At 41.7% G+C, this 14,926-nt stretch overlaps 1 protein-coding gene across 1 annotated transcript in view; it reads right to left on the bottom strand.

Moving 5' to 3' along the window:
* Cntn4 (contactin 4) overlaps positions 1-14,926 on the bottom strand; it is a 723,524-nt gene that overhangs the window by 6,775 nt on the left and 701,823 nt on the right. Inside the window, exons 16-23 of the mRNA XM_090323973.1 lie at positions 13,721-13,841; positions 8,868-9,026; positions 6,929-7,078; positions 4,984-5,054; positions 3,694-3,928; positions 2,348-2,460; positions 1,761-1,947; positions 1,209-1,321 (exon numbers count right to left, since the gene is read on the bottom strand). Of these exons, the coding sequence (XP_090180099.1) occupies positions 1,209-1,321; positions 1,761-1,947; positions 2,348-2,460; positions 3,694-3,928; positions 4,984-5,054; positions 6,929-7,078; positions 8,868-9,026; positions 13,721-13,841 (1,149 nt within the window). The remainder of the gene's footprint in view (positions 1-1,208; positions 1,322-1,760; positions 1,948-2,347; positions 2,461-3,693; positions 3,929-4,983; positions 5,055-6,928; positions 7,079-8,867; positions 9,027-13,720; positions 13,842-14,926) is intronic.

Genomic DNA, 14,926 nt, shown 5'->3' with positions numbered 1-14,926 from the left:
TGGATATATATATATTTAATATATATAATATATATTTTTTTTACTATTTTTATTGTAATTAATAAAAGGGTTACATGATATTTGACAGATAGAAGGTGCATTGATACCCTTTCACATGTCTTGGTCCCCATTACCCTCCCCTCCACCCCCCATTATATATATTTAATATAGATAGATAGACAGACAGTTTGTGTCAGTCTCCTAGTCTTCTCAACATATTCTTTGGTCTACAAATGTGGCTGCCACATGATTCTTTCCCTCCATACACAACAGTCTCTCACATCAAAAGGTAGATTTCCCCTCTGAATCTGAGCTAAAGTCAGAGTGGCCTTTCCATCCTTTGGGTTTTGGTGGCTCATGCCTATAATCCAAGCTACTCAAGGAGTTGAAACTGGATGACCATGGTTTGAACCCAGCTAAGCCAGAATGTCTATGAGGCTTCACCCCCAATTAGCCAGCAAACTCAGAGACTGGAGGTTCAAGTGGTAGAGCACCAGCTGTGGACAAGAAAGATGAACCAAAGTGATGAAGCCTCAGTAACAATCGGAAGTTAGTATTGTTGGTTTGAAAAATACAACTGACTGAACAAAGCGGTGGCTCTTCAAGATTTTGTAAAAACCCAACCACAGGTTCCCCTAAGCATTTCTGAATAATGATGCCTGGCCCTAAAATTATGTCCTAAGCAATGTCTGGGTACGTGTTCCCCCAAAAGGCCATGAGTTAAGGAATCTATCCCCAGGATATGGTTCTATTAGGAGGGGGGTGAAATCTCAAACAGCTGGGGTGAGATTTGAGGCTTTGCAGGGGGCATGTCCTTGAATGGTGGGACCCTGTCACTACCTCCCTCTCTTTGGTTTCCAGCTGGATAAGCAGTTTGTTCTACCACAGGCTTCTTGCCTTGCCCCAGGCCCCAAACAACAATGGACTGAAACCTCCAAACTTAGGAGCTGTTTTCTTCTCGTATTCTGATTATCTCAGGGTTTTGTGATGACAGTGGAAATGTGCCTGGCATGCTTGACTGTTTAAATCCTGGTCATATTTCTTGGAGTAGTGATAACACTTAGACCAAACTACTTTGGAGCAGAGATTTCTGCAAAGGCTAGGGGGTCGTCATGGGGGTCGAGGGGTGGGGGATCATATGATTCATGTAAGGGCCTGGTTCTTACTAAAAGCAGGGTTAGGTGTCTGTGTAAGAAGAAATCACTCACTTTGTATCCTTTTACTTCTGACTCATTATCCAGAGCCTTTACTTGATCCCAGTTCAGGATAATTTTGGAGTCCGATGAATTCCATATGATGTTTCCAGGGGGTTGGCTTGGTGCTGTAAAAAAAAAATTAAGATATACGAAGTCACACATTATTAAATCTCAATAGATTCTGAGGTATATCTCTTCACTAGAATTCAAGAGTAGAGGCAATTTAATGGGCTATTGCACTAATATGTGTCTTCAAGGTCACTGAAATCTGACAAGATATAGCATTGCAAATGGAAAAAGATTCAATTGGTCACCTAACATTTATAGCTAAAAGAAGTAGCCCTTCTCTGGGGAGGAGAAAAACATTTATCTTTCTGTCCTCTGGAGCAATGAGTTTGACATGGTATTCTAAAAGGTTCACTTAAAATGCTAGGGTGAATTTAAATCCATATAATGACACCAATTAGTATGCAAATGATCCCTGGGAAATGGGGAGAAAGAATGAACATGGGATATGTTTGATGAATCTTCCCCCAAAATATTTCTGAGCAAATTTGCCCTTACGTGGCTTTCTAGTGGTGACATTGACCGTGGCACTGGAAGGACCTGTCCCCGCTGAATTATATGCCTTGACAGTCAAGTGATACAGGGCACTGCCTTTTAAGTTGGTGATTTTTGTTGATGTCTGATTTCCAACTGTCCGTATTTTTCTAGCATTTTCTTCCTTGTCGTCATGTCTCCAATATTTTACCTGAGAAAATTAAAATGAAACGAAACAAAAAGACCATGGAAATTAGATTCTGTGTGGATATTTCTAATGTCACCAAGCGATCTTATTTCTATGCAAGGTCTCAATTCGTGAACAGAGATTGCAGGATTAAAAAAAAAGGAGGTTTGTACATTCTGTGACATTTTCCATGGTAAGTATCCTCAGAATCGCATATATTTTGAAAAAAAAAAAAGCCACTGGAGTGGAGCACAAGTAAAATCTCACACACGGCTGAGCTTCAGTGTGTCCACTGAGACTCTGCTAGAAGCCAGGTGTCTAAAATTAAATGCCATGTATGGGAATGTGGCTCTTTTTCCCTTCAGAATGTGTCCCAGAGGTCTCATTGAGGGGTTTGGATTTAAGACACATAGCATTTTGTTACCTCATAACCTTGAATCCGTCCTCTATTCTTCCCCAGGGGTGAGGCCCAGAAAACTTCAATATCTGTGGCAGAAAGACTTCTGGCAAAGATGCTGGCTGGTGGTTTGGTGGGTTCTGCAGATGAATGCAGAAAACGTGATTATTCTCTGAGTTGCATCAGAACAAATTTGACATGGAAGGTATAAAGAAAAATGATGGTAAACCACACTTTCACTTTTCAGAGGAGCAATGCCTATGAGGTGGGGGAGGGGACAAACGGGGGTGGTGGCAGTGATGAGACTTGTTCAAAGTCTTTAGATCGTGAAATTGGGGTAAGTGGATTTGAAGTAACGCAGGACCAAAATTAGATGTCACATTTTTAAGGGGGCAACATAGATCTTAGAATGTAGATCTTTTAAAATTAAATTAGCATTTGTCATAAGGAATAGTCCTGGCCATTGGATTGTAAAAATGAGAAAGGAAAAGGAAAAAAAGGATAGTGAAATGATTTGATTAAGCCAGGTGCTGGTTGGTGGCTGATGCCTGAAATCCTATTTGGAATGCTGAGGTCTGAGGATGATGATTTGAAGCCAGCCTGGACAGAACAGTCCCTGAGACTCCTATCTCCAATTAACTAGGGGAAAAAAGGAAGCAGAGGTGTGGCTCAGGGGACAGAATGCCAGCTTTTAGTAGAAAAGCAAAGGAAGAGCTCATGGTCCTAAGCATACACACACACACACACACACACACACACACACACACACACACACACACCCCACAATTTGGCTCTGAGAACATTGTAGACGAGGAAGTAATGTGTAAAAATGTGAAATATTCTGACAGTGTGTATAGTGCTGTGTGCTTTTCCATTGTCAGCTCTTCTCTGGTCAGTTATGGAAAGCTGTAAGTTTGACTTGTGAAATTACAAATGGTGAGAGAACGTTCACCTACAGGTATAAAATAGAGAATTCTAAGCAGGGAAAATATTACATCTATGCACACAATCTTTCTGGCACTTGTGTAAGTCTGTGTTTTTATGTAGAGTTGTGATTTTCTTGCTGTTGTTTTGGAGTCAGAATCTCACTAGATAGTCCATCTTCGTTTTGAATAATCTAGCAGCTAAGGTTGGTCTTGAACTCACAATCCTGCTATCTTAGTCTCCCAAATACTAGGTGGGATTACAGGTGTCTGCCAGAATGCCTGGTTGGAATTGTGTTTTTTCAAGAGATGGGTGGTGGATAATGAATTGTTTTTCACACTATAGTTTTCTCACATTGGACCATGCCTTCAGTTTATATGTACTCTATATTAAAGGGAAACGCATTTGCCAAGTCAAGAAGTATTAATATGGAGTAGTGTGTACTGTACCTTCTTCAGCAGAATAGACCAGCGTCGAGGGGCTGAAGGGCCCTTCTCCTTTATTGTTAAAGACCCCCACTTTCACCTCAAAGGGAGAGAAAGGGCGCACGCTCTCATTCCTGAACACGTATCTGGAGGCATCGGCGGAGGCCAGAACCGTCAGCATCCAGACTGTTTTGCCATGTGGCCTGAAGGCCACCACGTAGCCAAACCCTCGGCCATTCTGTAATTCCTCAGGGACCGTCTGGGAAAGGGGGAGTCAGAAATCAACAAGCTTGATCCAATGCCAACATCACCTAGCCTTCCCACCAGTATTCTTGTCTACATTCCTTTCCAGGCATCTTATTTTGGGGGGTTTGTCAAGGGTCTTTTACAATGAAGCTTGGCCTTCAGTCTGCTTTGCATCTCTGTGAGGTGTTAGATGGAAAGGAGGTTTAGAAGGGCAAAAAAGAAAAAAAAACAAAAGGAATACAAGCTTGGCTGTGGTGAAATAACCTCCCACTTTATTGTTAAAGATGCCCACTTTAACCTCAGAGAGAGAAAGGATAATAAATTAAGGAGTCATCTCCTTAAAAACTAATGCTTCTGTTATTCACAAATACCAATCTCCCTCCAATTGCCAAATAGACAAATGGTCTCATGAAAGGAAGAAAGGCTCAATGTGACACAGGCTAGATGGTCTGTCTCAGCGCCTGAGTTGCTGTGTGTGAGATGTTTCTTTTTACTGCCTGGTCTCTGGCAGCAGGAAAGGTTTGCATTTCTGGAGCTACTGTGTAGAAATTTTCCAATACATGAAGGACCCTTTTTTGGTGTTTCCTACCTCCTCTCACAAAATCAATTTTTAATAAATCCGTGATGAGCCTTCCTCCAGGTTGTTTAAAGAAATACCTCATAATCCAGCAGTAGAGCCAACTGTCAAGAAGCCATGCTGGCTTGTTGAATTTATTGCTGGCAGATATTTTCAATCAATTGGTCAGGGAGCAATTCAGGAAAAACAAAACAAAACAAAATAAAAATCTCCACTGGTTTTCTCACAACTTGACTTCTTTAATTTTTTTCTAAAAAAAAAAACTTGTGCTATCTTCATTTTTATGATTTTTTTATTTTCCTGTGATGTATCCAAACTTGCCTCAACAATGGATGGGCCAACACCTTTATTTGCTGCTAGCCATTAGCTAAATGAGAGGAAATTCTGGAATTCTAATGGATTTTAATTCCTAGAAATATTATTTAACATGGTGGAAAGTAACAACACAGCCTAGACACATATATGTCCCTTTTTCTCTGCCATTCATTTACCTCCCACGTTATAACCAGTTCAGATTTGCTGCCTCCACCACCACTGACGTTAGCGGGGGTGACTTCAGGGACTGTGCAGGAGACAAAAAAAAAAAGTTATATCAGGTGATAATAGTGAGTGAGGGCCAGGAAGATTACCTGGTTGTAACAACTCACTGTCAGTTGAATACTCAGATGCATACATCTTTGACAATGGAGATCTGAAACAGCATGATCAAGGGTCCTTGACTATACACTGGGGGGATGGGGAGGGGAAACAAAATGCAGCAAGGAAATTGCTATTTATTACCCATTTTCCCACTCAACAAGGTATGCATATGATTGGCCTATCTTACCAGTTTTTCAGCTCCTTCCCTACAGACGAATGGGTTCCAGGAAAGAAGAAAGGACTGAGGTGCTGGTAGGTCTTCCATAGTGGTTTAGGTATTTATTAACCATGTCATGGTACACACAGGGAGGACAATAAAACTATGCCCACACAGAGCTTACAATCTTGTTTGCATGACAGCACACACACAAGGAACACAGACCAATGTCAACAGCCAACGGACGTAGCACAGATAGAATGGTGCAAGGCAGATGTGTTCTGGAGTAGCAGCTGCATGGAGGAGGGCTGGGGCAAAGGTTCCTTAGAAGAGAGAGAGTTGTGAGCTCTGTGTTGAAGGATGTGGAGGACAGAGGCTGACCCTGGCTCGCTGGGCTTAACATCTTTGATCCCCAGTTTTCTCTGTAAAGGAGGAATCTGGCTCATTTCTTCCTTTGAGATGGCTGAGTGGATTTAATTAAGTTGTTCTGGACAGGGTGGGAAAGAAGGCACGGGGTTGGCTATTTCATTCTATCATGGGAAGATTCATGGAATGGCATAATTTAAAAATGGGGAATGTAACTGGTCAGTGGGCATCCCCCCACCCTGGCTAGAACCAAGAATGCATCTAGATGAACTTATTTTTCTTTTGGAAAGGAAGGTATCATTTTCTGATTTGCCTAAGATCTTGTTATTCTTTCAAAATTCATTTGGCTTCTCCCTGTCTGGGACCTCTCACTTGGCCTAAGGGAAGTGTGTCCAGTAACAGTATTCTCTCTTGATTCTACTCAAGCTATAGATGGGATGTTCTCATTCTTAGCATCTGGAGTCAGTTTAAGCCCCACAAAACCCCTAGTGAACATTCCTGAAGAAATTGTCCTTTGCCATTCATGACTTCTCTCTCTCTCTCTCTCTCTCTCTCTCTCTCTCTCTCTCTCTCTCTCTCTCTCTCTCTCTCTCAATCTCTCTGTCCCCTCCCCCCTTTCTTTCTTTCTTTCTTTCTTTCTTTCTTTCTTTCTTTCTTTCTTTCTTTCTTTCTTTCTTCCTTCCTTCCTTTCTTTCTTTCTTTCTTTCTTTCTTTTTTCTTTCTTCCTTCCTTCCTTCCTTCCTTCCTTCCTTCCTTCCTTCCTTCCTTCCTTCCTTTCCTTTCCTTTCCTTTCCTTTCCTTTCCTTTCTTTGGAACAAATAAAAAAACAAAGACAGACAGGGATTTTGAAAGACCTAAGCAAGATGATTTCTTGCTATATGAATGGATCCAATGACACTGAGCTTCTACTCTAATTTCTGATAATTATGATTATGTAAGGCGATGGGGTGGGAATGTGAATCTGAATTTCACTAGGGATAAAAGAGTGGAAGAAGGGAGTTCAGTCTAGTGGTAAGAGTGCTTGCGTACCATGCACAAAGACCTGGGTTCGATTCCTTGGTGCCACATACATAGAAAAAAGCCAGCAGTGGTGCTGTGGCTCAAGTGGTAGAGTTCTAGTCTTGAGAAAACCCAAGGACAGTGCTCAGGCCCTGAGCCCAAGCACAGGACTGGCAAAAAATAAAAATAAATAAAAAGAGTAGAAGAAGGCAAGGTCTCTTCCTAAATTCCAGAAGCTGCCAGGGCAGATGATGTGCTTTCTGGGTGTTACTCACGGGCTTCTTCTGTCCTCCGTTTCTCAGAGGGCCGACTGGGTTCCCCAATGCCAATCACATTGGCTGCCACGGTACGGAATTCATACTCAACCCAGGGGTTCAAACCCACTACTGTGGCTGTGAACGTCTTCCCATCAATGAGTTCTGGGACTGAAACAAATCAGAAGGTGAGAATGTTTCATAAGATTCCTAGAAAACAAATTCAGGGACCATCCATCCGTCCATCCATCCATCCATCCATCCATCTGCCCATCTATCCATCCATCCATCTATCCACACATCTGTCCATCCACCACTCATCTACCATCTGCCCATCTGTCCATCCACTCATTCACCCACTATTCTTCTCTCCATCCATCCAATCACCATCATCATTATCATCTCATCCAATGCATGGTAGGTAGCTGACCATCAATGTAAAAACGTACATTACAGCAAAGTAATCTCGGAAGTCTGTATGCTTAACAGTTCACTCAAGGCAGATACAGACAAGTGATACGTGACTCAAAGTGTCAAAGGACCTGAGTTACTTGACTGCAGCCACTACTGTGATGTCTTAACATGCTTTCCTATCTTTTCTATATATTGTCAGGCACACCTTTATTCTTACAGTGCTCCCAGATGAGAAAAATGAAGATATGTAAAGATCTGCTGACTAGCACAGTCAACACGAGAATTTGTTGCCTTGACTTTCAAACTTTTCTTCACTTTCTTTTGAAAAGTATCCCGTGACTCAACAGGAAGTGAGTGGATACAGAGAAACACACATAAACCCATTCACTTGTGATTTTTTTTCTTTTTTTTTTTAGCGGTGGTAAGGTTTGAACTTAGGGCCTTAGACTTTCTAGGCAGATGCTCTATTTTCAAGCCCCAGCTGTAACTGCTCATTTTTGAGATAGGAACTTGCTTTCTGTATTGCCATGCAGCAAAGTTCTCTCCATAGCTGAGATAACATACACATGCCAACGTGCATTCACAGAGCTTGACCGAGACTCTTGAACTTTTCTGACATGGCTGGCTGAAATCAGGATCTTCCTGATTTCAGCTTCGCGAGTAGCTTAGCTCACATGCAAAGCCACTAGCACCTGGCCATTTCTAAGGTTTGAAAAGATAAAATTAAAAGCAAATAATTGGGGTTGTTAACATCAATGTGTTATGTAAATTGTGTAAATTGGGTCTTTTACCCCACATATTTCTAGTTCAAGACACCAAGGACACTGGCCTTCCCCTGGGAACTTAAAGGAGAGTGAATCTTGCCTATAGGAATGATTTGTCCATTTTTTCCCCTCAGAGGAAATCTAAAATCAAAAAATTGGAATGTAGAAGAAATAACGTAAAAGAAAAAGAGGATAGAAATATGCTGATACTAATAATTATGGCTTTAAAAAGGCACTAGACTTATAAGATTGATTAACACCTGTTAGGTCTCATCATTTTCAGATACATCAATCTGAAAAGAAGTAGGAGAGTAACTCCATATTCTCTCTGAATTCTTTAGGTATCATTTTCTGGGAAGTTATGCATGAACTTTACAAAGGCAGGAGGTCCTGAGTTCAAATCTCAGTACTACCAAAAATGTTCTCCCAAGATTGTGACTCTGGGATCACATACTCCACTGCTTTCACCTAGGCCACCACAGTGATACACAGATAAACTCAGGTAATAGGCAAACTCATGCAGTTCACTTTACTATATGATTCATTTAAAATGTAAGTTCAAACATAACCAGCATGGCAGACCTAACATCTGCAAGACTCTCATTTAGAATGAGTGGAACAAACAATGTGAGCTGATAAGGAAGCAAGCATTAAGTTAATGCCAGTACAGATGGATGGACAAAGCCATTGATGTTCTTTGTAGCTGGGTCTATTTCTATGTCCATCATGTTCAATTCCAGAAGACCCAGAGAGATGCCACCCCCAGCCCCCAGTATGGTTACCTGTACTGACTCCTTGCCAGCCCACAGAGAATGGAGTCCTGGCTTGGATGACATACATGGTGACAGGACTGTGGTTGTCAGGCCCAGGTCTCCAGGAAAGCTGAGCAGTGGTGTCTGTGATTTCATCAATGCTCACAGACTCTGGAGGACCTGGAGGACCTGGGGGAAGAAGTAAGACTCTTAGTACTGAAGCAAGGAGTTCCAATGTCTGAGTGTATGATCACTTCGATGGAGAGCTGACCCATTAGAAATGTATCCACTTGCACATCCTCACTGCTCATCAACTTGCTTTGTAAATAACCTGCTGGCTTCCAGGACCTCTGCTGGGCTCTAAAGCCAGAGAGATGAATGAAGCATGCACCTTCCTTCGGGTGGCTCCCAGACTGAGTGGAAACACTAACGGGCAAACCTAGCATGGCAGCAGAACATTTATTTTGATATTAGGAGAGAGTATTGGGGCACAGAAAAGGCCCAAATTCATGTCTCCATTTATCATATATTTACAGGTTTCTGCTGTGGGCCAGACATACCGTGTCTGGGGACAGAGCTGTGACAGAAGGTAGGTATTGCCTCTGATTACTGTCTTCCATGGAGGATGTAAATGTAATCAGAAGTAGCTTTGGAAGTTTGGAGTGCGACAGGATTGCTTTGCACATTCTGTTGCATTTGTAGCAGCTGCATTTTGTCTTCACAGCTACCTCTCTCCCTTCCCTGCTCCATCCACCTCTGCAAAACACACTGTTGCGACCATAGCCAATGCTCCAGTGTCATAAGCCTCTCCCCTCCCGAAAGCAATTTTGAAGCTGGAATGGAGTCTGAACATCCTCTTGAGTGGTTGCTGCATGGCAGCCTTGTATTTTTCTACCCAGGTGCTTATTGTTTCCATCCATGGATTTCCACCATTGAAAGGGGGGGAAGAAATCCAGCTTAAATAAAAGATCAGAAATCATAAAGGAATGGGAAGATGGAGAGCAATCGGAAGGCAAAGGCAACAGTTCTGAAGCGATCGTACTTTTCCCCATGAGAAGCTCTGGCCAGTCAGCAAAATGCCACTCAAATGAGGTGCTGCAGTGACTAGGAGAGAAGGGGATGAGGAGGGGACGGGATGATCCGCATCATGTCTGTTAGATGGATCAAAGGACTGGGTCCTAGGAAGGACTTGCTAAGCACAGTTCAGAGATCACCTGCACTCATGATTGTGTCACCTCACAGCTCACAGTGACTGGGGAAGAAGAGAGCGGTGGGGAAAAGAAATGGCAATTTCCCAAAATAAGACATTTTTCTGGAATTCAATCCTACTTTATCTATATGAAGCCCTACAGAATCTCTCTCTCTCTCTCTCTGTCTCTCTGTCTCTCTCTCTTTTTTATAATTGCAGGTGAGACTAAATTTATCTTCTCTTTCCCACTCCTGAATAAAAATGTCTGCAAGTTTGGGTGCTGGAACAGGTTAATTTTCCATGGTGACATTTCAGCATGCCATCTGATATCACCTAGGCAGGACTGAGGCAACCGCTGGTCTTTGGGGTTTGGGGGGCAGGCTATATTAACAAGGTAAAGACAGAAGATAGGGTATTCTTCCTGTTTGGTTGGTTGGTTTGTTTGCAGACCAGCTTTCTCATTTCAGTATTTGTATCCTTTTCTTCACGGACATGGCTTTGTGGTGGCCCTTGGGATCTAGTCCCACAAAAAGAGAAGTATTTTTTCCCCCAACTCATCAAAGAATTCAATGAAAAGGAAGCTTGTGAGTCTTCTGCAGCTGACCCTTTAAACAGAGGTATGAATTTGGTCATTGGAAAGAAGAGAGAGGTTTCATAGCATAGTTTGGACTTAAAAAAAAACTTTTCTGTCACCCATTCCCCCCCAAACAGCGTAAAATTCCAACCTACGGAAGGTTTATTTCATTTAGATGATTTATTCAAAATGATAAATATCAGAGGATAAATATGATAGAACATTGTTGGAGTCCCATAGAATGGTTTATGTTTTGTTTTGGTTTGGTTGTTTCAGGTAATAACAAAAGGAACTATTGTTAGTTCCTTGTTGTTCTCCCTTAGGGAAGGGAGAATTTCTGGGGGCCTTTATATTACTACAGATAAAATAAATAGGCATGAGAAAAATCAGAATCTATACTCCACACTACTCCATTTTCAAATATGAAAATGTTTTGCAGGGTAGTAAAGCTAACTTCTGCCTGCTCCCTCCACCTAATGGGCGGAAAAGCTGCAAGGTCAGAGAAGGAGATAAAACAAAAGATTATGGTTTTCAATGACATATTAATTTATTGGCCTTATTAACCAGTTAGGCTAGATTTTCTTTTAGACTGCGTTAGCAAATTCCTCTTGGCATTCAGTGTTATTTTCTGTGAAATGAAGTATACAGTATCATTTAAGAACTTCAAGTATTACTGATTTAAATATTTATTAGTGTAATTTATGGGTGTTTAAATTGCTGATCTGAACATTATCCTAATTAAATAGAGGATAAATTTCTGGCAACAGAATTCTTTTTGTCCCCAAGGGAAGAGCAGAATGACTGTGGTCTATATTTTTTAAAATAGAAATACACATATTTCTGTAAGTTATTCTCTGGACAAAACTACTTAGAGGCAATGCATTTCCCCCATCTCCACCATAATTGAAAGGTTTAAAGCAATTTAAAGGTAACCAAACCGGCCTTAAGGCTACATTTATTTAACCTCTCTTGATAGTTCCTTTACGTTAGTAATCCGTACCCATCTCTCCTCTCACCTGCTGTCTAGAAGATGCAGTGAGACTTTTTGTCAGTCACTTATTCACCCTGCCTCCAACTCTGGATTTAAAAAAAAAGATGTCTTGCACTTTCAGTTTTGTAATGGACTCCAAAGATGCCTCTTTGCCAAGGATTCTGAGAAAGGAGGAGCAATAGGCCCAGAGCTTCGCTTTTCTTTTCTTTTCTTTCTTTCTTTCTATTTTTTTTTTTGTGGACCATGGGGTTTGAACTCAGTCTAGGCGCTGTCCCTGAGCTCTTCAGCTCAAGGATACCACCCTAGTCTGGAGCCAAGCCCCACTTCCCATTTTCTAGAGGTTACTTGGAGATAAGAGTCACAGGTCCTTTATTACCTGGGCTGGCTTGGGACCTTGATCCTCAGATCTCAGCCTCCTGAGTAGCGAGGATGACAGATGAGAGCCACTGTGCCTGGATTATTTTATTGTTGTGAGTTTGCTTTGTTCTAATTTTTAAATATTTTTGTGGTCTAGGTACTGAACCTAGATTACTATGCATGCTAGCCAAGTATTTTATCACTGAGATATATCCCCAGGTTCACTTAATTTTTTTTTTTTGTCATGGGGCTTGCATTCTGGGCCTGGGTGCTGTCCCTAAGCAATTCAGCTCAAGGTTACCACTCTACCTCTTGAGCCACAGCACCACTTCTGATTTTCTAGTGGGTAACTGGAGATAAGAGTCTCATAGTCTTTAGTGCCCAGGCTGGCTTTGAAAAGCAATCCTTAGATTTCAGTCTCCTGAGTAGCTAAGATTGCAGGTGTGAGCCACAGAGCCCGGCTTCACTTAATACTTTTAGATCTGAGACTGGAACTCAAAACTTGGTACCCGATGCTTTCACTCATTGGTTAGTGCTCTACCAATGGGACCACAGCACCAGTATTGCTTTATTTGAATGCTTCAGAAACTCCAGGGGGACGTATAGGTATGGGCCAGACTTGTGCCTAGCATTCCTTTAATATATATTTTAATTTTCCACATATATATATATATATATTTGCCAGACCTGGGACTTGAACGCAGGGCCTGGGCACTGCTCAGGGGAGCTTCTTGTGCTTAAGGTTAACACTCTACCACTTGAGCCACAGTGCCAGTTCCAGCCTTATTCTGTTTATGTGGTACTGATGAATTGAACCTGAACCCCTAAAAATATTTCTAAAATAGTCTCTTTACAGCTCTTATTACAAATTTCTTTAGTATGGCTTAGAATAATGATATGACCAATGGCTCTTGCTCAGAGTGTCCGTTGTTAGCTCCACGGTCTGTCATGCAAGCAGCTGCTCGAGAAGTTCTCATAATAGTCATTGTGACACCAACTGCAGGCTTATTTACCATATCTCAGGCAATTGGGCGTTATCTTCTACCAAGCCATATTTTAAAATCTGGGCAGTACCATAAACTTATGAGGGAAAATATGACACTGTGAAAAATCTGATGATGGATTTACTCTAGACTACTGTTGTATTAGTGGGTTAAAAAATCAGTGTGGTTTAACGCAGATGAAACTCCCAAAAGGCATAGCTGGATGGATCCCTTTTAAAGTAGATGCTTTTGTTGGGTGCCAGTGGCTCACACCTTTAATCCTAGCTACTCAGACTGAAATCTGGGGATCACACTTCAAAGCCAGCCTAGGCAGAAAAGTCTGTGTCCCGCTCATCTCTAACCACCAAAACGCCAGAAATGGAGCTGTGGCTCAAGTGTTTGAGAGCTAGGCTTGAACAAAATAGCTCAGTGCCAGTACCCAGACCCCTGAGTTCAAATCCTAAGACCTGCACATACACATATACAAGCACAAGCTTTTGCTAACCAAAAGTTTTTCTGGAACATCGTATCAACTTCAACTGCAATAATTGGAGCAGAGACTCGATTTATTTTTGGTGTAAAGGAACTGGATTTGCTCGGTACATTGTCTGATAATTCGGCCAAAGAAATACATGCACAGGAAACTTCTGTTGGCTATTATCCACTGTTTACCATGTTTAGCTTTGCCTGTTTTCTTTTTTTTCTATCGTTTTAAACCCCTGGGGTTTTAGAACTCAGTTAGAGTACATATCACAAAAATATTTAAGGACCAAAAAAACAATTCAATACCTCTTACAATCAGGTCTGCAGCAGCAGATAGCCTGTCCACATTTGTCTGGACCATGCAGACGTATTTCCCAGCATGCTTCAGTTGGATGTTCCGGATCATCAAATCACCAGCTGAATCCTGCTGATAAAGTGGAGGAAAGTGGCTACGATTACTTTTTAATGAGCTCTAAATAGCATTATCACATGAAGGACACTGTGACTAATGGATTTATTTTACACTGGCTGATGAAACACATTAACGATGCAAACCACGGTCTATTAAAAATAGGTAAGTCGGCCCAAGAAACAATGCCAACCTTTTCCAAACCCACCTTAGGCAAGAGCTCACATGCCTGGCTCCCCGAGGCTTCTGGTATACCCCTATTATGTTCTTATTGGAGGCTCTTACACTCACTTAGATAAGGTGGATTTTGATCTAGTCTCACTGATTCCCTTAGACATGGCCTCAGCTGGCTGCCTGTGCTGGCATCCCAATACTTTGGAACTCCCTGCTTTGGAAAGGGAAGAAGAACCCATGTTTGGCGTCATCTACACTTTCTTTCATAACCCTGACTTGCAGCCAGCATTTTGATTGCTCTCTGGTTTAAATTAGAGGATTATGAAGACCAAACTCTCCAAGGAAATCTTGCATCACCTAATGTGGAACAGTGCTAATTTGTTTTCCAAATGCCAAATGCATGTTTGATTAGCAGATGAATAAGTCTAATTACAACCTAGTATAGATGCCTAACTGCCCCAGAAATATGTTGACACTGTTCACCAACAAAATATTTTTCAAAAAATATAAAGATACTTACACAGAGTATCACAAGAAGGTGGCATTGAACTGAACTCTGCTACACCATAGAATTCGGTTTCACAGTTTTGTTCATCAAAAGTTTAGAGAAGCCAGTGTCAGTGGCTCACTCCTGTAACCCTAGCTACTCAGGAGGTTGAGATCTGAGTTCAAAACCTGCCCAGGCATAAAAGGTCTGTGAGATTCTTATCTCCAATTAACCACCAGAAAACTGGAAGTGGTGCTGTGGTTCAAGTGGTAGAGTCGTAGCCTTGAACTGAAGAGCTCAGGAACTGTGCCCAAGCCTCAAGTTCAAGCCCCACTACTGGTAGTCACTTGCCTATGAAAGTGACTACTCCATATGCTAGATTTGGGGTGCTGTTCCTCTTCTGTCCCCAAATGATGATAATTTAGGATGTGTTGATCTTTCC

Source organism: Megascapheus bottae, chromosome 33, assembly GCF_031878675.1.
Source record: "Megascapheus bottae isolate mThoBot1 chromosome 33, mThoBot2.hap1, whole genome shotgun sequence".
NCBI classification, from domain to species: Eukaryota; Metazoa; Chordata; class Mammalia; order Rodentia; family Geomyidae; genus Megascapheus; species Megascapheus bottae.
This window is presented reverse-complemented; position numbering and strand designations above follow the sequence as displayed.